The sequence below is a fragment of the Brienomyrus brachyistius genome, unplaced genomic scaffold, assembly GCF_023856365.1.
Source record: "Brienomyrus brachyistius isolate T26 unplaced genomic scaffold, BBRACH_0.4 scaffold49, whole genome shotgun sequence".
Taxonomy (NCBI): Eukaryota; Metazoa; Chordata; class Actinopteri; order Osteoglossiformes; family Mormyridae; genus Brienomyrus; species Brienomyrus brachyistius.
The window spans coordinates 836,863-859,622 of NW_026042324.1; the positions used below are offsets into that span (position 1 = coordinate 836,863).

General features: G+C 42.6%; 1 protein-coding gene across 9 annotated transcripts in view; it reads left to right on the top strand.

Annotated features, from left to right (window-relative positions):
• LOC125723491 (liprin-alpha-1-like) overlaps positions 1–22,560 on the top strand; it is a 61,111-nt gene extending 38,551 nt beyond the window's left edge. The window contains exons 10-33 of one of the 9 annotated variants that reach the window (XM_049000107.1): positions 155–211; positions 815–898; positions 1,253–1,384; positions 1,472–1,534; positions 1,816–1,898; positions 1,983–2,133; positions 3,624–3,847; positions 5,223–5,454; positions 7,347–7,376; positions 9,577–9,701; positions 9,829–10,001; positions 11,914–12,007; positions 12,550–12,561; positions 14,629–14,710; positions 14,951–15,151; positions 15,942–16,004; positions 16,666–16,692; positions 18,147–18,322; positions 18,669–18,766; positions 19,262–19,437; positions 20,161–20,229; positions 20,347–20,512; positions 20,886–20,959; positions 21,272–22,560. In XM_049000107.1, coding sequence (XP_048856064.1) covers positions 155–211; positions 815–898; positions 1,253–1,384; positions 1,472–1,534; positions 1,816–1,898; positions 1,983–2,133; positions 3,624–3,847; positions 5,223–5,454; positions 7,347–7,376; positions 9,577–9,701; positions 9,829–10,001; positions 11,914–12,007; positions 12,550–12,561; positions 14,629–14,710; positions 14,951–15,151; positions 15,942–16,004; positions 16,666–16,692; positions 18,147–18,322; positions 18,669–18,766; positions 19,262–19,437; positions 20,161–20,229; positions 20,347–20,512; positions 20,886–20,944 — 2,577 coding nt within the window. In that variant the 3' untranslated portion in view covers positions 20,945–20,959; positions 21,272–22,560. Of the gene's footprint in view, positions 1–154; positions 212–814; positions 899–1,252; positions 1,385–1,471; positions 1,535–1,815; positions 1,899–1,982; positions 2,134–3,623; positions 3,848–5,222; positions 5,455–6,486; positions 6,607–7,346; positions 7,377–9,576; positions 9,702–9,828; positions 10,002–11,913; positions 12,008–12,549; positions 12,562–14,628; positions 14,711–14,950; positions 15,152–15,941; positions 16,005–16,665; positions 16,693–18,146; positions 18,323–18,668; positions 18,767–19,261; positions 19,438–20,160; positions 20,230–20,346; positions 20,513–20,885; positions 20,960–21,271 lie in introns of all 9 variants that reach the window. The other 8 variants (XM_049000113.1, XM_049000105.1, XM_049000110.1 and 5 more) reach the window with 8 other exon arrangements.
• The last annotated feature ends 200 nt before the right edge of the window (positions 22,561–22,760 follow it).

The following is a 22,760-nucleotide window of genomic DNA, read 5'->3' on the forward strand; positions in this document are numbered from 1 at the left end:
CGGTATGTGTCTCTCCTCTGGTGCCCCCCCACCATGTAACTGTAATAACTGTGTGGTGTTCCTTTCTCTCTGCGGTCAGGTCTGTACTCTGTTTTCTACTAAACGGTGTCTGCCCTTCTCTCCATGGCTCTGCTGCACTCTCTGCTGTCTGTAGCCTCTCCAGTCTGTGTGTGCTGACTCTGGCCTTAAGGAAGCTAAGTTGCAGAGGAAGGTAGAGCACAGCTCAAAGCGCCTCGCTTCCTTGTTTCCTGTCGCTCCTACCCTCATTCCCTCCTACAGACATTTGCTAACTCATTTGCACAGAGGTCCAGGAAACAGCTGCTTGTATATTGGCCTCAGTATTATTTTATTATTAGTTATGGTGAATGGAAGCACCTCAGATGACAAAGGTTGGTAGAATTTTCTTCACCCCCTCCATTTCGAAATGGGGGTTGTGAAAGAATGGAGCACCAGGATAACATGGAAATACGTCACCACTCAGAAGATGAAGTCATTGGGGGGGGGGGGGGGGGGTAAAGCCAAATGGACCTTCCTTTACCTCTGTCTCTTGTCCACTAATTCGGAGCCTTGGGCTGCTAAAACCCTGTGTCCTGCCAGGCTCCCCTTGTCCCTCTCCAGGTTTGTTTACTGTGCCAGTGTGTGTCTGAACTCGATACCCTGCTTCCTGGCGCATGATGCTTGTGGGCCAGTTCGACCTCCCTCCCTCCCTCCGTCTGTCTGTCTGTCTGTGTACATCAGTGTACATCCAGGAAAATGTACGTTTTCACATATGTGTGTGTGCGTGTGGAGGTCTGACTGCAGCCTGTTCCTGCAGGCTGAGGAGCGGCATGGAAACATCGAGGAGCGACTCAGGCAGATGGAGGCCCAGCTGGAGGAGAAGAACCAGGAATTGCTGAGGGTGAGGGTGTGTCCGTCAGTGTGTTCCCTGGAAGTCCATTTCATGGTGCTTTCAGATGCCATGCAGGAAGTAGCCATTCATTATGTAAATTAACTTTGTGTTTTTTTTTTTTTGTATGTGCACCTTTAAAACTATGCATTTTTATTTACCGAGCATAAAAGCTGCAGGCATGTTTTTAGCAACGACATCAGCGTAGGCCACACAGAAGTTTTTAGAGCGGGACTGTGTGTTTTTCCTGGAGAGAGATTAAGGACTTGACCCAAAATGCAGTTGTACCTGCTTCAAGTGCCTCTTGTACGTGTGTTTTTAAATGAGGCGTAAAACCAGCTGAAATGTTGCTTTTTTTACCCTCAGGCCCGTCAGAGAGAGAAGATGAATGAGGAGCATAACAAGCGCCTGTCTGAAACAGTGGACAGGCTGCTGTCGGAGTCTAATGAGAGGCTACAGCTCCATCTAAAGGAAAGAATGTCTGCTCTGGAAGACAAGGTGGGCTCATCCTGACATGCTGGGCTCGTGCTTTCTTTCTTGCCATTTTCACACTTTCTTTGTAAACTGTATTTTGCGTCTTGTCAGAACGCACTCATTCGAGATCTGGAGCATACAAAGAAGCTGATTGAAGAGGCTCACCGTGAGAAGGTTGGTGTTGCTCCCCGCGAACACCCCCAGCCCTCATTCATATTCATAATGCACAATAATTGTGCGCCCTATTATGAAGGCTGCTTTCTGTTACTTTTTTGCTGAGGGAAATTTAATATTGCTTACCAACATTTTCCTTTTTCGTACTCTTGTCTGTTGTATACGTGTTGTATTTATAGCATCTAACACTCTGGGATTTAAGGGTGTCAAACAAAATTAAAAATATAGACACACATACATACATACGTACGTACATAAAAATATAAATAAACTGCTTTCAGGAGCAACTTCTTATCGAGATTGAGACCATGAGAGCAGAGAATGAACAGGGACGTAGCCGGAGCAACTCCCTGCTGCATCATGGGTAAGTGGCACATCAGCTGCTCTCACTTGCTGAGCTCTCCTGTATCGCCACCCCATCCTTTAACTCATTTGCTTCATGTTGCAGCCGCTCCCACCTGGTCAGCACCCCGGACTTCAGGTACCCGGTGTCTGCGTCCTCCATGATGGACAGCCACTCTGAGCACTATAGTGGTGCGCTGGTGCTGAGGCGGCCACAGAAGGGCCGGGTAGCCGCCCTCCGGGACGAGCCCTCCAAGGTGAGCTGCTGAGTGCTTCACCTGGGCTTTTTCTCACATGGTCTCTTTCGAAGGGTATAGGAGAAACTGATTAGTAAACGACACCAATTCTGAGTATGACCATGAATCAAATGGTGGTGGTTTACCTGTAATATCCCACCCCCCCCACATACACACAATATTCTGCCTGTGTTCATAATCTGTCATTTGTTATTATGACAAACACTTGAAATTTCCTAAAATATGGGGATGTGTTTGGTCTCTCATCCCCCTTATTTGCAGGTGTATGGTTAATCCTTTTCAGGGCTATCAGAAATCTTTTATTATCCCCTCATTTGTGTGTGTTTTTTTTTTTTTTTTTTTTTGCTTCCACTTTGGAACCCAGAGGCATGTAAGTGGATGAGCGGAGATGGCGCCCGCGAATCCGCCAGCTCTGTGTGAGGACAGGGGTCATGCGTGTGCCTGTGTGCTTTTCACCAGCTCTGTGTGAGATGGCATGGATCGTGAGTGTGCCTGTGTGCTTTTCACCAGCCCTGTGTGAGATGGCATGGATCGTGAGTGTGCCTGTGTGCTTTTCACCAGCCCTGTGTGAGAAGGCATGGATCGTGAGTGTGCCTGTGTGCTTTTCACCAGCTCTGTGTGAGATGGCATGGATCGTGAGTGTGCCTGTGTGCTTTTCACCAGCCCTGTGTGAGAAGGCATGGATCGTGAGTGTGCCTGTGTGCTTTTCACCAGCCCTGTGTGAGAAGGCATGGATCGTGAGTGTGCCTGTGTGCTTTTCACCAGCCCTGTGTGAGAAGGCATGGATCGTGAGTGTGCCTGTGTGCTTTTCACCAGCCCTGTGTTGAGAAGGCATGGATCGTGTGTGCGCCTGTGTGCTTTTCACCAGCCCTGTGTTGAGAAGGCATGGATCGTGTGTGCGCCTGTGTGCTTTTCACCAGCCCTGTGTTGAGAAGGCATGGATCGTGTGTGCGCCTGTGTGCTTTTCACCAGCCCTGTGTGAGAAGGCATGGATCGTGAGTGTGCCTGTGTGCTTTTCACCAGCTCTGTGTGAGGACAGGGGTCATGCGTGTGCCTGTGTGCTTTTCACCAGCTCTGTGTGAGAAGGCATGGTTTGTGTGTGCGCCTGTGTGCTTTTCACCAGCTCTGTGTGAGAAGGCATGGATTGTGAGTGTGCCTGTGTGCTTTTCACCAGCTCTGTGTGAGAAGGCATGGATTGTGTGTGCGCCTGTGTGCTTTTCACCAGCTCTGTGTAAGAAGGCATGGACAACCTCCCACATGTGTGCAGATATGCTGCTCACATCAGCAACCTTTGTACAGTGAAGTCTTGCCTCACTGTTTACAAACTGAGCCTTTTCCTGAGTTAGCTGATACAGCGTGATGACATTGCTCCTGCCATCAGCCGGCCCTTTTATCTTATTAAACGGGTCTCCTCAGTGCATGAACTTGCTGCAGTGTAGTTCATCGGCTGACTGTCTTGGACCTGACAGCGTGGCCCGTCTTCCTTGCAGGTCCAGACGCTGAACGAGCAGGAGTGGGAGCGTGTGCAGCAGGCCAACGTACTGGCCAACGTGGCACATGCCTTTGAGAGCGACATGGACATGTCTGACGTAGAGGACGATCGCGAGACCATCTTCAGCTCTGTGGACCTGTTGTCTCCTGCTGGCCAGGCTGATGCCCAAACCCTGGCTCTAATGCTGCAGGAACAGCTGGACGCCATCAACAATGAAATCAGGCAGGGCCCCCATCACCAGCTTTGCCTCATTTTCAACTTCATTTGCTTAGCTGGGTGGTATACCGGTTTTTTTATTATAGTTATGATTTGAGTTTTTCCTTATACCGCAATACTGGTTTACACAACGTTCGGAAATTTGCACAGCGAGAAACTGTAAGGGGGGGCCTTTTTCACTGCTGCACTGCTAAAAATGTACTGCGAAAGATCAGAAACGATTAGTATCTGATTAGATACTCATTTTCACCATTATTGATACCAACAGTGCGGTATTCGCCTCATTTGCCACACTTCACACAGCACCACTACAGCGCAGGTGCGCGTGCACACACGCACATACACACGCATAAGCACACGCTCGCGCAGCCCCTCCCTTCTCAATAGTCGCTGAACGCATTTGCGCTGGTTAACACACACATACCGGTTTGGCCGAACATGGCATATACTGCAGTTGAAGGCAAAAAAAAAAAAATTGAAAATGCTAAAGTGCCATTTGGAAGTATTTTGCAGACGAGCATGGAAAGGCTAAGGATGTCGATAAGCCTCTATGCAAACACTGCAACAAAGCTGTGGTGACAAAGTAAAATAACACGTCAAACTTAGACATCATTCGCGAGGTCAGTAAAGCACGCGTTCCAGCAATACTGAACTATTAAACACATCAAAAATGTTAACTTGGCCGGTGCACACCTTAACATTAGCTGTTTATCTATAAGCAGTTAGCTGACAAACACGTTTAGCCGTATGTTATCATTAAGGTAGCGGATAAGTGCAATGACTAATAATAAAATAATATAGTTCAGTGTTTCCTGTAGGTTTATAGCTGGGGGGGCAGCCGGACAGCGACAGGATTCATGCTGTTCATGTTTCTTTTTAATGACAGCAATCAATATAACAACTGAACTAAACATCAGAACATTTTTTTTAATGCCGCAACATCTTTTGAAAGGCAGATATTCTGGTTAAAGTAAAAAGACGTCAGTGATGTGGTGGTATTTTTGCAGTTTAAAATCTAAGACATTTATTAAACAAGGATATGCTGAATTTATACACATTAACTTTTGGGCACCACGATATTTCAGACATGGTACTAATCTGCTTATGAAACTCTGGGCGTAAGTAAAAGTCTGTATAGTACTGAAAAGCTGGCGTCTGGACAAATTTTTACACCAGTCATCTAAAGGCCTGGTAATTATGGCATATGTACCATTTAATCGTGCAGCCCTACCTAAATGGGTATTAGATTTTTTCAAAATTGAATCTCTAAGAAAGCAGGCACTTGAAATGATTCAAAGGGAGGCTGTGTAGTTAATAGCTGCTAAATGGTTTCAAGCTGTTTTTGGATGTTCTGTAGCAAACGGGTCACTTTTTCCTCTAGGATGATCCAGGAGGAGAAGGAGAGCACCACACAGCGGGCAGAGGAGATTGAGAGTCGGGTCGGCAGCGGCGACAACTTGGGAGGGCGATTTCGCTCACTCAGCTCCCTCCATCCATCCTTTACGGGGTCCTCTCAGGCTGGCTCCTCACCCCCGGGATCTGGTCACTCCACCCCATGCCGTATGCCCCGCAGCCCCAACCGGGAGGTTGACCGAATGGGCGTCATGACCCTGGTGAGGCACATTTCACATTCTGTATAATCCAACTCCCCTTTTATCTTTGCCATATTGTTAGCTTGTTTTGGTGCATTTTGCCAGCCTAGCATTTAGCATGTTAGCTGCATGTGCTCTAGTATTATAATTAGGGGTGTAAAAATGCATCAGTGCATCATGATGAATTGATTAAGGTGACAAATCAGTTGCATTAATCTGCAACAGTAGATTTGCTTATTAATTTTTGGGCACAAAATCCTTGAAGATAGCTCTATGTTATGTATTCTCATACTGCAGGTTGATACACAATGTAGCAGTGCTGCATGCAGCTTTCGAAGATGCAGGATGGCAGGGGAAGGCTCGTTAATATTCATAAAAATTATCATCTTTGTGCTGTGATGCTTTTGGGAAGCACCCCTCTTGTAGCGCAAAAAGTGTCAAAAATTTGGTAGTTGTAGTAGTAATGGTCAGCATTTTGAGGCAACTAACTAGCTAAGTAAAAAGTGACTAGCTCTAGTTGTGTGTGTATAAATTTCTTAACATCGGTATTGGCTGATATTTGTTCAAAAAAAAAAAAAATCAAGATATCACCATTGGTCCAATATGTCACTCTTGCCCCATATTGCTAGCCGGTATTAAACATATTGACCAAAGCTAAACACATAACTGCTAAAATCATGGAGATGATTGGATTGAATTAAGAGCCATTTTCTGTAGTGGCAAACGAGATTTTGTCTGTTCGTTCACCGCTTATAAGAGGTCTGAAAGTAATGGCCACGATTTATAGATTGATATTCCATTTTCCACAGAATTATAAATATTGTAACATCATTTCGCTAATCTGCGCCGGCAAGCTCAGCAAATTTCATCACTTGCATTGGGTCATACCTTGAATTGTAATCGAATGCCTTGGGGCTAACGATTTACACCCCTAATTAAAATCATTGTCTTAATTTGGCAGTTTGTCATTCATTACTGGTTTTGTTAGACATTGTGTTTCTCTGGTTATGACTGAACCTCTAGCCCACATTAACACGTTTTTGTGTCCCCCAGCACTCCTGCTATGATCCATATGTTACTGAGACCTCCCCCTCACATCAGACTGTAGCTTACCTGCCATATTCCTCCGCTAGCTCCGCCCCTCCATATAGCAATGCACCGTGCTACATCAAGGTACTGGCTAGTTCCCCCAGTGTACTGCTCAAGTCTGCGGCCCTATTCACACCAGTGAGCGTGAAGCTGTTTCCGCGATCTCAGTGCACCAGCCTCTAATAGATGAGCGAGAGTCTCCTGCTGACACTCACTTGCTGTGGTCACCTGTGCTTTTGCCTTCCATGTATAAACCCTGATCTTTCTCTCAATTCTCTCTCGGCGTGCACAACCTCTCTGGCCTCCATGCCCATATTTTTATTTTTTTTTTTTGGTAAAGGAAACAAGCTATTAAAGTATCAGATAAGCTCCTTCCAAAAAAAGCCACTTTTGAAAATATTTACATTGGAAATACCAGACCCAAATGATCCTATAACGGTCTGTTTACCGCTCTGTGGTGCCCCCCCCCCATTTTGAGTGTACCACAGTGCCCCAGCCAGCTCAGACTTGTGAGCCATGTCATAGTGGTTGGTGTGAATATGGCCCCAGAGTTGAAGTCGCTGATGACAGCCACACGCTGCCTGCTAGTCCTGTGTGCTCGGTGTGCCTCCCACCTCTCCTCTGTGGCAGTCAGCTGCATGCCACAGCACCTCTCTCCTCAGGTTTCCTGCTCTTAAGGCAGCCGTGGATGTTGGCTGCTGGCTGCTTCCTTTGGCCCTGTCTCCCCCACCCCCCGTCCAGTCAGTGGGCTGGCGCTGCATCTTGCTAAATGCTGTTAACTCTTCTGCTTCCCTCCTGACCTCTTCCTATCATGCTTCCAACAGCCTAGTGATTTACGGAAACACCGCAGGAAGGTAATTGCAAGAAATAATCTTTGGCCAACAGGGACAATTACAGTATTTTGTGTAATGTAGTATTTTTTTTAACTACTACTCAAAGTTAAGATTTCAAGAAATGGCTCGAGACTCAATTTAGTAGTCATTTAGTAGATAAATGAATGTATTTATTTGTTATACCGGGATGTGCACTTACTTTGATTTGCCTGTAGCATTATTTTTATTTCGTTCAGCAAATAAACAGTAATTTGAAGTGCTTGTCCATGAAGTTATTAAAGAATATGTTTGAAACCATAGTGTATTGCACTAAGTGTGCTGCACTAACTATACCTCACAAAAAATGTTGCACATGGCAAAAGTCATTTTGTTTACATTCCAATCAAATGAGAACAGTGTAACAGTTCAGTGCCAGTTTTAAGGTTATGGAAAATGCTGCTCCAGTAGGGCAGCTAACATAGGCTCTTACCCTTTGGCTGTATTATTGCATGTTTCTCTTTGTCTCCTCCTTTGCCCCAGACATGTTAATATACAGTGTCCTCCATACTGTCTGGGACAGAGAGACACTTTTCCATGATTTACGCCATGAACAATTGACATGATTAATGTGCACATTCCAGACTTGGTTATTTGTATACCTTTCACCATGTAGAAATTACAAAACATTTTATACATAGTCCCCCTCGTTGCAGGGCAGTATGATATTTAGGACATTTGGCTTCACAGCTGTTTGATTAGTCTGGTGTGTTTCATTGCTTCATTAGTGCAGGGATAAGATACTTAGACTTGCTTCTCCCATTTAGAGTCTGTAGTTGCCATTGTTCAACATGAGAAGAGCTTTGCCAGTGAAAGTCAAAGAAGCTATTATGAGGATTGCAAAATCAACAGTCTGGAATATCATCAAGAAGAAAGAATGCACTGGTGAGCTCAGTAATCGCAGAGGGACTGATAGGCCCAGGAGGACCTCCACTGCTGATGGCAGAAGAATCCTCACTATAGTAAATCCCCAAATGCCTGTCCAACGGATCAGAAAGTCTTCAGGAGGCCAGTGTCTCTTTGTCAGATTATCTGCAGAAGACTTCATGAACAGAAATACAGTGGCTACGCTGCAAGATGCAAACCACTAGTTAACCAAAAAACAGAATAGTCAGATTGCAGTTTGTGAAAAACTACTTATAGGAACCTGCAGAATTCTGGAAAAGGTCTCTATGAACCGACGAGACCAAGATTAACCTGTATCAGAATGATGACAGTATGAAAGTGTGGAGAAGAAAAGGACCCATCCAAGATCCAAAGCATACCAGCTCATCTGTTAAACATGGTGGTGCGGGTGTTATGCCTAGTGCATGTGTGGCTGCCACACTTACCTTCATTGATGATGTAACTGCTGTTGGTAGTCGCACAATGAATTCTATGAAGTACAGAAACATGCTCAAGTTACAGAAAATGCCTCAAACGTCTTTGGCAGGGCTACATCCTGCCTGAAGATAATGATCCCAAACATGCTCCTGAAGCAACACGAGAGTCTTTCAGAGCTAAAAAAAGGAAAATTCTTGAATGGCCAAGCCAGTCACCCAATTTAAATCCAATTAAGCATGCCTTCCATATACCAAAGAGGAAACTTAAAGGGACAAGTCCCCAAAACAAGCAGAAGCTGAAGGTGGCTGCAATAGTCTTGGCAGAGCATCACCAGATAGGATGCTCAGCATCTGATGTCTATGAATCTCAGACTGCAAGTAGTCCTTGCATGCAAGTGATATGCAACAAAGTACTAAATATTACTGCTTTAATATGCACACCATTGCTATGTTCAAAACATTATGGTACCCTAAAATATGTACACTATATATAAAAGTGCTGTCATTTTCACATGTTGAAACTGAACTTGTGAAACTTTTTGTATTAGAATCTGGAACGTGCACTTTAAGCATGTCTTGTTTGATTTGAAATTTTAAGCTATGGAGTTAGAGGGTAAATCAAAGGAAAATATGTCTTTGTCCCAAACGTTACAGGGCTGTACGTTTCCAGCAGAAATGTTCTACAGCAAAAAGTTTTTGAATGTTGCGATTTAAATTCTGCTTTTAGAGCAAATAACGGTACAACTTCTGACTTATAACAACCTGCCCCCCTCTGTTGAATCTTCCCGCAGTGTCCTGCCATATACTTGCGGCTCCAATCCCTAATACAGCGTTAATGTTGCCATCATTGCCCTTGTGTTCAGTCTTCGCAGGATGACAAAGCTACAATAAAATGTGAGACCTCTCCTCCTTCAACCCCCCGGTCCATTCGTCTCCATGGGGGGAGCATTCATGCTGCCAGTCATGAAGACCTCAGGGATATCAGAAGGTATTCTAGTAACTCGCTGCTCAGACATGACTGTGACCTACATATCATGATGCAGGTGCTTCAGGCTGTGCATCAGAACATGCTGTTGCTGAGCGCCATTAGCAGTCTCACTGTTTCTGCTGTGCAGTGCTGCCAGCCTTGCCGATGGCCAGGGCAGTAATCCCAGTAGCAGCAACAGCAGCCAAGACTCTCTGAACAAGGCTACCAAGAAGAAGAGCATCAAGTCATCTATCGGGAGGCTTTTTGGAAAAAAGGAAAAGGGCAGACCAGGCCCCCTTGGCAAAGATGGCTCCAGCCAAGGTTGGTGCTATGCGTTGCTGCTGCTCTAATAATATACAGCTTCTGTATCAAACTGCTGTCTAGAATTTCCCTCGTGGGACCATTGATCTGTAATGTAAAAGTACTGTAAAGATTTGAAGTATTTAATGTTCTTCAGTATACACTATGAAATATGTGCCAAAGGTATATGGACACCAGCTTATCCAAAATCTTATTCTAAAACCAAGGGTATTAATATTGTTGCTGTAACAGCCTGTACTCTTATGGGTAGTCTTTCCTTTAGATGTTGGAACATTGGTGGTGGCATTTGCTGCCATTAAGTTTGGGTGATCATATCCTTTTCGGTGAGCTTGTGCGGCTTACCGCTTTGCATCTGAATTTGCTTACAGACATTTTCACTTCACAACGATTTCACTTGTGGTTGACCAGGGCAGAACTTGGGAGAACTGACTTGTTGGAAAGATGGCATACTGTAATAGTGCGAAGTAACTTCTTCCATATGACCACCCATTCTACTGCCATTGTCTTGCTGGGGATTGCATAGCTCTATGGTCAATTGTATTCCCTGGACAGGGAGACTGCCACACACTCGTCTCTCGTCAGTGCAATAAGTCAAAATATTTGATGGCCAGATTTAATAAATACTCTGCCCGGCCAAAAAAAAAAATCGCCATATGAATTTTTGGATTTTTTTATTGGACCACCTTTAGCTTTGATTTATGGGGCACATTTTTCGTGGCATTGTTTCCACAGGCTTATGCAACATCTCACCCTTTTATTTTCATCCAGATTTGCATTCATTTCTCACTGAGATCCTGTATTGACAAGTGAGTTGAATCACTCCATAAAGCCTCCTTTATCACACCCCAAAGATCTTCAATGAGGTTAAGGTCACAACTTTGTGGTGACTAAGTAATATGTGAAAATGACTCCTCATGCTCCCTGAACCACCCTTTGGCAATTCAAACCTAATGAATCTTGGCATTCTTGTAATAATGATCCAGTCATTGGCTTTTAAGTAATTGCTGATATAAATTCAAATAGTGACTGCCTGGGCAGTGTTTGTTGCAGGTCGAATAAATAACATTTTGTGGTGTCTGAGTGGTGTGATTCTGAAAAGCATGTACAGCGAGAGCCTTTACGGAAACAGAAGTGGATACAGGCAATAGAGAGAACGTCATACATACTCTGAAAACTTTTTTTTCGTTCAACGTTTTGCACAAACTTAATCCAGAACTGCTGAAAATAAATTCTAAAAACGAAGTAAAGATTAACCTTTGCTTTCACTTTGCCTACATAGTATTTCTTTTCCATTCTTTTTTTGAAACCGGTGGAAATGTGGGCAGGTTCTCAAAAGGCACCAAGCAGGAACCAGCACCAGCACTGCCTCTGTGTTGGTGGAAATGGGGCAAAAGCGAGGCTGATTAGAGATTTTTGCGGAGGGGGAGAGTGTCGGTTAGGCTTGGGCGGTATTATTTTCTGTTAACCACCGTATTTTCGATTTTGTGAATTTTTTTGTGAGGGACCTGTAAATAGCATTAATTTTGAAAATACCGTATAACATTTATACTGCCGAAGCCTAGTGTGGGGAGTTGGAGAGAGAGGAACAGAGGTGTGGAAGGAGTAGTGATATGATTATATTTGATTGGAGGAGACATTGCAGCCTGGGGAATACATTGTTGTCATGCCTTTGTACAGACAGCATCGAGTTATACGCCTCTTTCAGTCTTTGGTATTTCAGCAATTCCTCTAACTGCTCCTATTCTTATGTGTGTCCACGTACTTTTGGCCATATAGTATCTCTAACCATCAATTCATCTGCACTTTAATTCATGTATTGATCTAAGGTGGCATTTCAAATTACATGTGTCTGTTTTAAAACAAGCTAAGGCTTTACTGAAGCAACACCAGCTAGCAATGTGATCTCTTCCAGCAGGTACGCCTGACGCTGAGAACTCGCCATCAGATGCCTTAAGCCTTGGCAAGCTGGGCAACCAGGGGGAGAAGAACAGGAAGCTACAGAAAAAGTATGTATCCCAGCTCCTGCCCTGCATGTTGTGATTACCACACAGCATGTGGCACTGGGATTGCCAGCTGCGTGTCAGGCTGACCCTTGTGCTTTCTGTCATGGTCCCACCCTGCACAGACTTTTATTTTATTGGTTTAAATATCACATTGGATAGTGGTAAACATCTGTTATTGCTGTAATCATTAATCCATTCATCACATCAGTCATCTCTGTGTTCTTTTAGCGGTGTTTCTATTTCTTTTACACTCATTTAATAAAGTTCTTCATTTAAACTGCTTTATTATTAATAAGCCGACAGTAGTTCCCATCTTGGGAAGTTTAACCCATTTACTTACCAGTCTAGTTTCATGACCATTACATTTCCTGATTTTATTTATTGATTTATTTTTGTATTTATATTTTAACTCACCAGTACTTAATGTCGTATAAGTATGCTAGTCTCCTTTTAGCCATTTTTTTCCTTGCTTCAGCCATTTAGTTTTTATTTTGTTGAATTTTGTTTCTTCTTTCCCTTTATTTTACTCCATTTTCATATCATAGTCCAAAAACTGGGTAAGTTCGTTTTGGTTTTGCTTCATCTCGCCTTAACTTTATAGCTGCTGTTTCTCTCCATTCTCTCTGCTTCAGAATGTCTTTTGGCATGTCATGCTCTTGTAGTTTCTCAAGGTCTCAAACATTCATCTTTCCAGTTTACTTAAATGTACACAAAACATGGTTTCTGCTTTTGAGTTTGTGATGCATGCATCTCGACACTGTAGTTTGAAACCAAAGACTTGTGGGCCCTTTCTGTTCATTATCAGGTAGCAGCAAATTGTCCAATTTTTTGCGTCTCAAAGATGCCAGGACTGACATCTATACTTGCGTGCACCCTGTTTATGAATGTACCATTTTACTAACACTTAACTGGGTTCTGCAATGCAGATTCTCAAAACTGGACATGGGGAATCTAGTTTGTTCTTGCTGATATTAGAGTAACATTTCTTTGGTTTTTCATTTGACTACTGTTGGTTTTGTAATGTATGTACTGTATAATTGTATGGGAAGTTTCAAAATCTAACCTACAGATTAATGAGATTCCCAGTGACCAAGTTTTAAGATATTTTTTCTTTATTGATTTCACTTTGGGCTGGAGTTTCCTGGAATTTCTGCTGTTACAAAGCATGCGAATGACTGCATCAGGGACATTGATTGCATTATCGTGCAACATTTTAACGTGTATAGTGCCTTGTGTGTTGCTGCAGGCTTTGCTGTCATGCTGGGGATGTTACTGAAAAGTTTTGCTGGGTCACTGTATTAATATTGTGGTTACAGTAGGTGGAGAGGAATAACAAAATCAATGATTTAGACAGACTATCACCTTCACCTGCACGGTATCACTTATCCGAAGTATCTCTGATATTTGTTAGTGTCTAGAAAGCCGTTCAGAAGTGACGATGACATACATGAGAAATTGCACCTTATTATTTTTAACAAATGTCCGTCCATGGCCTCCGTTAAATTATGTACAAAATATAGATTCAGAAGTCTTTAGGGGGTCTTCAGGCTCGCATTGTTGACACAGCGACATTGTCCTTCGTGCGGATGGGGCTGTGCTGTACCGGCACCTCTGACTGGAATTAGTTGAGGTGCACCAATCCCACTTTTTCAGTGCTGATATGATCCTGATACCTGAACAGAGGGTATTGGACAATATAAGTACCAATCTGATACCAGAACCTTTTTTTTTTTTTTTAAACTAGTAAATGCAAATTGGAAAAACGTATCAAAGCTTTGTCGGTTATGTTACTGGAAACATACGTAACATACTGCTCCACTTCGTTTATACATCTTGTTTTAAGCATTTTCAAGGCATTTGCAGTTCAATCTGAATATCTTCCAAGCAAGTATACACAAGCGGAAACTGCTTAAGATGCCCCACAGCTTTTTTTTCCACTGTAAGCGTCACTTATACTTCATTGGAATAGCAGCCTTTCGTTTTCCAAAACTGTGGTGTGTGCACAAAACAGCCCAAGCTAGTGACTCCCAAAGTAAACAATACTTCCTTTCGTTTGTATATAATACTTTTGGATTGAATACATTTTTGATTGCTTTGCAAACATGCAAGTCACATTTGCTTTCGTCAATCTTTTATCAGATGTTCTTGCACTCCTCCTGCAAAGGGTATGTACATGATGTCACAGCAGGCAGAAAACGCATTCACACCCACTGACTGGCAAAAAAACGTTGCAGCGTTGGAGTTCAGCCTGTATGCCGTGAAATCTAAAATGGGAAAGAGCTGTCATGCGTTTGATTGTACAAATTAATTTAACAAGAAGACTTTTTACAGACTGCCAAAAACTAGATAACTGAGTCATGCATATCCGATACCCAATACGATCCTGACTGTCAGATCGGAGGCACCTCTTAGTCAGCTGGCCAGGTGGACTGTCTGGTGTTAGCTTGAATTCTTGGAGTTTCCAGGGCTTTGCATTTGCATTTCCTGTATGTTTTTTGTGTCAATTGGGTTGAATTAGGTTGAATGTGGTTGATAACTAAAAGTCACCAAATGCTGACTGAGCTGTCACCTCCAAAAACTGCCTGCTCACCTTGTTGGTCGTTTTGTGCACCATATTGTGGCAGGCATGAACTGCTAGAAGAGGCACGCAGACAGGGTCTGCCGTTTGCCCAGTGGGACGGCCCTACAGTTGTGGTCTGGCTGGAGGTAAGTCCACAATCCTCTGTCCCATTCTGGATCCTGGACATCTTCATGTGGTCTTTTGGTGAATCTGATAAATTCATTGACTTTTTTCATTTTGTCTATAAAAAATATTTTAATATTTTTATAAATAAATTTAAGTATTTTCACTATATTATGAAGCATTACATACAGCACTTTTGGGCCACATTTACAGTGTAGTTGAGGTTGTGAAGTTGACCAGCGGTGCTCTGATGGTTTCCTCAGCTGTGGGTGGGCATGCCCGCCTGGTACGTGGCCGCCTGCCGTGCCAACGTGAAGAGCGGCGCCATCATGTCAGCACTGTCGGACACGGAGATCCAGCGCGAGATCGGCATCAGCAACCCACTGCACCGGCTCAAGCTGCGGCTGGCCATCCAGGAGATCATGTCCCTGACCAGCCCATCGGCGCCCCCTACATCCCGCACGGTACGTCTCTGCTCAGGCTCTGCCAGTCAGCACTGGCACAGAGATGCATGCACCAGAGCTGACTCGCGTGGCAGTGTGTGCTCTCTGGGGCCATAATGCAGCTCAAGCAGCCCAATTACCAGCTGCCGTTTAGGAAGTTGTCTGTGTTGTTGGACTGGAAAAGGCCTGATTTAGTTACATGTCTTCTTGACCTGCGCAGAACTGTGTTTCTCCAAACACCCCTGCTGGAATTTGTAGCCTTTGCCCTCCCTTGGTCTTCCCAGCTGCTGCTGGCTCTCACCACATGCCCGCACTGGTCAGGGAGCAGTAGGCTGCTTCACGGTGTACAGTACATGTTAATCTGCTGTGACTAATGTAAGACCTAAGGAGGGTAAGGTGCCTTCACAATATACCTCTGTGAAGATTAGTATTGATTCTAAGACTTTTGACTGCCATTGAAACTCCCCAGACTAAATTCTTGAAGATGGATGTGGGTGTTTTCATTTAAAACACTGACTCTTTCTCTTTTCCACTGGTTGGCTCATGCGTGTTCCTGCATTAACATTCAAGCTCACTTCTGACTGCATGATGATGATTCTGCTGCTCTCCTCTGCAAATTATTGATTAAAAGTAATCACTTACTCTCCTGTAAGGCTGGAATCCTGTACAAAATGCACAAATATGCCTGTGCTTTGCTACTCAGTAATGACATTTTTGTGCTTTTATTCTGCCATCCTTCCCATTTTTCCCTCCCCCCTTCCCCCCTTACACTGTTTGTGCTTGCCATTCTTTCTGGGGGTCATGTGATTAGCCCACGGGCAATATATGGGTCACGCACGAAGAGATGGAGAGCCTCGCAGCCACGCCACAGACGGTTAGTCATCCAATAAGATCACTGCCGGATTAAATATACCACTGCTTTCTTGTGAGTCTGTCTCGTGTGTGTGTGTGTGTGTGTGTGTGTGCGTGCGCGCGTGCGTGTCAGCAAGATAATGCATATAGTTTCATTATACTTACAGCAACAAATAAATTGGAAACTTTAAAAATAAATCAGGCATCCCTGGCTTGAGTTGCAGCTAAAAGGCAGTTCTTTCAGGAAATATATATGTCACATGACTGATTTGCAGTCTGTGATGTCAGTAATTAGTAACACTGAAAAAAATTCAGTACATTTATTTTTCAACTATGATGTGTGTTACCATATATTCTACCATACATTCATCCATACCTACTTCAACGTATATTAATCATGGGGTCCTTCAGGGTCTTCAGGACTCAGCCTTCAAACCCCTGTCATTACTGTTAATCCTGAATCGGATTTAAGTGCCGGTCCTTTCCAGAGCAGTCAAAACAGTCGAGTGGATGAGATTTAAAATTTTAGACATAGTTTTCCTGACCTTGCCTGATTATTGCTTGTAGTGCATTGTTTGTGTGTATGCTAACACAATACACTTTAATTTCACCTCCTACCCACTAACACTTTTGTTTTTTTGTGTTTTCTTCTCTTTTGAACTGCTAACACATGTTAACATCAGGAGGATGAGGAGGGCAGCTGGGCCCAGGTTTGCATATTTCTGCTAATTGGTCTCTCCCATAATCCTTATTTCCACTAAACCTTTCAGAAAAGCTCTATGTGCTCCTCTCTGAAAAGCTATTTTCAGTAGGGTACTGCCTGTACCCAAAAAGTAAAACAGGTATGTTTGCCCTGGGCTGATGGCCTGAATCCTGCCCTCTGACACTATAATCATTTTATACAATGTCTTTATGTGGAAATATGTTGTATCTAAAACCCCCTGCATATGTCAGTTTTTGCATACATGTTAAGCTTTAGTAGTTGAATGGTTTTAAGTTTTTGCCCATCTCAGCTGTGGCATTGTGGCAGTATAACCGCATTATGAGATGGAGGGTACGAACATGTCCCTACCAATACTGTGGAAGTGCCATGGGTGTTAAGGGGCTGGGAGTTTGGGGCTGATTTGGTTCCTACCTGTGTTGAAACCAAACCTACACCCTTGCATGTAGCCCGCAAACCTTGTGTTAAATGGCTGTCCTTGATGCCTATGGTAACCGGCAGACCCGGACTGTGTTGTTGGGTCTGCTTTCAACGAGCACTGCCTTCAGCGCAAACACCATACCTCTCTACTTCAGTCTTGGTGAGTCCTGACACCTCTGTGTGGAAGGCTCCACCCCACAGGTGCTTTGTGGGCCCTTCTGCCAGTAGTGTCGGCTGATCTGGCCCTGTCATGGTCATGGGTGAGAGGCGATTCGGCTGTGTGCTGCAGGACCTGGCCAGAGACCAGAGCTCCACTTAGGCCCCTGTAGACACCATCTGATGGCAGCAGATGCCACCAGACTGGCCAGCCTCCCCTCCTCTGTGTGTCCTGCGGAGATCGGGGACCTAGACCCTGCATGACTAATGTCAGCTCACTTTTTCCCCATTGCTGTAGGCCAGGAATTTTTACACTCTGTGCAAACGTTCTGTTGACATTCAAAGGGCGCTATAATTGAATTCAGATGAAATACGTACAAGTAGCATTTCCTGTCCCCCTACCGTGAATTATATTCTGAATGGTCAACAATTTAAATCCACATGAATTTTGCTTAATCAGCTGAAATAGAACTGCTTTTGTTTAACAGCTGTCACTAAAGCCCCCCTTTGTCTGCCCTCTCGTTCTGGGCTTTAACTGCTGACATCTGTACCACAGCAGTTTCTGGACAAGGTGGTCTTTTCTAAAGAGGAAAATAGAAATTGGCTTCCATACTCTTACCACTTGTCAATGTTCACTTGCAGGCAGTGGATTAGCAAATCTGTGCTGTTTATTTTAAAATTGTCACTCTTGCTTCCTCCGTTGCCTCTTAGATATATGTCAAATTTGTTTTGTAACATTCACAGCCCTTTCCAAATAAAATTAGCTTGCGATTTGAAATAATTGCTGGTTTTTGTGACCGTTGACCACGTAGCACTAGCCTGTGTTGACCTGGAATGCCCAGCAGTTACAGTGACCCTTGTGCACAGACCTTGGCATACGGGGACATGAACCACGAGTGGATTGGCAACGAGTGGCTGCCCAGCCTGGGCCTGCCGCAGTACCGCAGCTATTTCATGGAGTGCCTGGTGGACGCCCGCATGCTGGACCACCTCACCAAAAAGGACCTGCGCGGCCAGCTCAAAATGGTGGATAGCTTTCACAGGTACTGCCTGCCTGCCTGCGTCATCTTCTACCCATGATCCCTTGCAACAGTTTATCTGAGCTTTAGTATGCTTAAGGTTTGACGTGGTGGCTTGACTCTTGGCTCGCAAATGCTATCATGTACCTGCAAATGTTTTACATTCACCATGCAGGTGGATGGAGGTATAGCCTCCAGAATATAAATAGACCTAGGTATAGACTAGGTAAACAAAAGTCCAAGAGGAAAAGTCATTTGAGTTTTTTTCTTTTTAAACTGCAAATGTAGGTAATGAAGCCCCTTGGATATAAACGTTTGCACCTGACAGTTTCTGCCATTTACAGAACAAATTTCCTGTCTTTCATTCTAGAAATAGCTTCCAGTGTGGCGTCATGTGTTTGCGGCGGCTGAATTACGATAAGAACGAACTGCAGAGAAGGCGGGAGGACTCCCCAACAGAGGTTAAAGGTACTGACAGGGCCACTCCCCCCTCAAACTTTCCGTAATTTTTCGTAAGTTCTCCGAATCTTTATTAGTGCAAACTACACCCTGGTCCAGTGTCTTGCACAGTTTGAATATTTAACTAAAACCTGCTAATGTGAATGAAGGTGATATCGGGTAAACTTAATTTTCTAAATGTGCACCTAAATGGATTTTCTTTATTTGTTTTGATTTACTTTAAATTTTAGTTTTTATTAGTAGGTTGCAGTACTATTGACAGAGACTTTTTATTTAAGACGGTCATACGTTGCTCAGTAAACTACTGTGCAATAAAGAAAAAAGAAGAAATTTGCCTTGCCAAGAACAGCAAGTATAAAGTATAATAAAGTATTTTATACATACCAAGACACAGTTCAAGGTAGTTAAATTGGAGCCTAGATGTCATGTCTGAAGGTAATAGAGGACTGGCTCTCATCTAGTGTGGAAAGCAGGTGTAGTAGACTGTCGGCAATACTGTTTCAGATGTACTGGTGTGGACCAATGACCGGGTCATTAACTGGGTTCAGTCCATCGGGCTGAAAGAGTATGCAGATAACCTGCTGGAGAGCGGAGTGCATGGAGCCCTGTTTGCCTTAGAGGAGACCTTCGACCACAATGCCCTGGCTCTGCTGCTGCAGATCCCCACCCAGAACACGCAGGTACCTAGCATGTCAAAGCACTTTGACTTCCTTTCAATTGTATGATAGGTATCCCCATGAATTTTATGAAAGGTGCTGTAGTAGTAGCTGACACTTGCAGGAATATTTGATAACGTTGTTCTACTAATCCTGGAAATTATTATTCAGGCAGAATGGCCTTATTCATGCTCATCTGATTTATCTATTAAATCAGCAACTGACTTTATTAACAATTACCTTTATCTACTGGTGTATCTAGTTTTGATCAACTGACATCCACATTTGCTTGCTTTAAAAATTTCAGGTGAAGAATGATTTCTATGAAACAAGGCCAGTTTTCTGCTGAAAATAATAATCGGCTTTTGTGACAAGGGTGGCTTTGGGGTTGTGTGTTGGAATGTAACCGTGTCATAAATGTCTTGTAGCGTGGCTGCCTGTTGTAAGATTGGGTAATGAAGTTGGGCTATCTCCAGTCTAGACATTTCCTATCTGAGCCTGGAAGTAGGATGTGGAAGAAATTTTTGTTCCCCTTCATATGAGTGGAATGATGATGAAATAGCTAAGTGACTTGGTGTTTTTTTTCCCCCAGGTGTTTGGCGTTGTTTGTGATTTGCTGCCATATTGATTGACGGTTGTGTCAGACCCAAATGCGAATGACTGAAGGCAATACAGGGTTCAAAATTAATCACATATCGGAGTGTAAAAAGTCTAAAGATTAGTCTTTCATTTTTCTCTTCTTTCCAGGCAAGAGCTCTTCTAGAGAGAGAATATAACAACATTTTGGTCCTGGGTACCGAACGAAGACTAGATGAGGTGATCTGAATGTAGCCCTTCCTGGTTGTTTTTATAATTATATAAAAGATTCTAAACAGACTTAACTTCATTTTGTAACACATTTATTCTGGCATTGACATGCCTGTCTCCCTTCAGGACGATGACAAGAACTTCAGGCGGGCACCTTCTTGGAGGAAGAAATTTAGACCCAAAGATGTTCGGGGGATGTCAGTAGGATCAGCTGAAACGCTTCCAGCCAACTTCAGGGTCACCAATACTATGTCTTCACCATCTATGCAGCCAAAAAAGATGCCGATGGACGGTATGAAGAGCCTCTTAGTACAAACATTGCATGGGTTACTGTCTGACACTTTGAAGTAAGGTGATCTTTAACTGCATTCATTTATTTAGCAAAATTCCTGTTAGTCCAATGTTCTTCATTGACTTTTTTGCTGTGGTTTTATATTAAATCTTTCTGACCATTGCTAAGAACCTCAGCAAGGCTAAATTCATATCAAGAAGCTGCTGTGTGCAGTATGTATTGAGCTGAATGGCCACGATTTGTGTTCAGAGTTGCTGCTGTTGTCGCTCGACAATTAGTTGGTCTAAGTTTTTCTGACGTCGCTTAATGCGTGTTGCTAACTTGTGACTAACTGCATGTTATGCATGTTGTTCATGTGGATCCTGCCAAACAGGAAACATAACTGGGCAACAAAGGTTGGATTCTGCTACAGTAAGAACTTACTCCTGTTAACACACCTCAGCCACGGTAAGTCGAAAAGAAACTGATTCCACTCTGCAAATATTCTATAGCTGTTACTTAGAAACTAAACTATTTTTTGAAGTGAGGAGTTTGTAACTAACTGTCTGAATTGTAAGTGTTAAGCTACTTCCTAAATGGTGAAATGGTACCTTTTTAAGTTTGATATGACTGTATATCACTAATTCATTGAATAGACCATAGGTGGACATGGTTAATTAATAACCCAGTCTGCTAAGTGTCATCATATGTGCTGTAAATGTGGCTTTTATAATATTGGAAGTGCATGTACTAATCATTCTTCCTTTTTCCCCCTTCTAGTTTATCCACATTATTTCTATAGGTAATTATGCAGCACAAATCCAGTTGAAGTCAATATTCACAGAATCAGGAAGGAACCATCAACGTTAAGAGGACTTTTTAAAATATTTTATTACAGAGTATAATTATCAATTACTGCAAATCTCTTGGTCTATGCTAAAGAAAATAGTTTATTTATGTAAACTGATGGGACATTTTATGAAATTTTATTTGCTTTTTTCTTTCAAATTCTTTTACCCTTAAATGTAAACTACTTCAGATATAACTGAATGTATCATAAATCTGAATATTGTATATGTACCTACAGACCTTATCTAGTCTTTATTTCTTATTCTGTATTTTACAATGTCCTTGATTAAACCATGAAATTTAAGCTAAATTGACTAATTCACGTCCCTGCCTATTTTAAATCAAGACAGCTGTTAGGTCAATAATTTGGCCAATCTGTCTCTGACCAGCAGGCTGGGGTAAACATGACTTTTGTTTTGGGATTTTAGGCAGAGTCGTGGTTGCTTTGGCCAAGAACAGATGACTTGTTTTTATTATTTTTTTTTTTATTTTGCTTTGTTAAAATGGAGATACCAAAACGAAATATTTGAAAAAGCCATAAATAGTGAGGATGAGGGCTCACTATGGAGGAATTGCCTGGCTAATGGGCCTTAGAGAATCAATTCTCTGAGCAAATAACAGAACTCCATTCCTTCCTCCTCTTCCTTGGGAACACATGTGGAAGCAAGCTGATGTGACTTTCTTCTTCGCTGAAGGACCAATTCCACTGTGGCCTTGTTTCAAATGGCATATTTGAAGACAGCATTGTTTCTTCAAAACTTTTGAATGCATTGTATGAAGACTTTAAGCCTTATTTTTAATTCATTATTTATTCTTGTCTTATAGCAGTTGCCATTTTATTATATATATATATATATATATATATATATATATATATATATATATATATATATATATATATATATATAGTGATGGCTGGAGTGTTTCTGAATATTTTCAGCTGATGTTAAATGATGGTTTCTCAATTTGTTAGGCAATGTTGAGAAATCATTCTTAAGGTTTTCTCACCTGTATGTTTGTCTCTGTGATCTAAACATTTATGCACAATTCAAATCATCTTACTGTCATATTTGTGTTCTGTTTCTTTTAGATCTCATGATCTTGTAACAAGCAATGTACAGTACTTCAACTTTTTATCACAGTATTATTTATTGCTTACTTTCAATAAAATACTGAAACTTATTTTCCACTGCCAATAAAAAGACTAAGTCTTTGTTTTAAAAAAAAAAACTGGTCTTTCATGTTATTATATACTTAAGTGTTTGACATATAATTGTGAGACTATAGTATTATTATAAATTTCTTTTTCATTAACTGAAATGCTTCATTAGTTTCTGTTGTTACTTTTCACATGCAGGTTTGATGAAGTTTGATTTGTAAGGGAAGTGCAAATGTCAGTGTACTCAAAAGGAAACGGGCG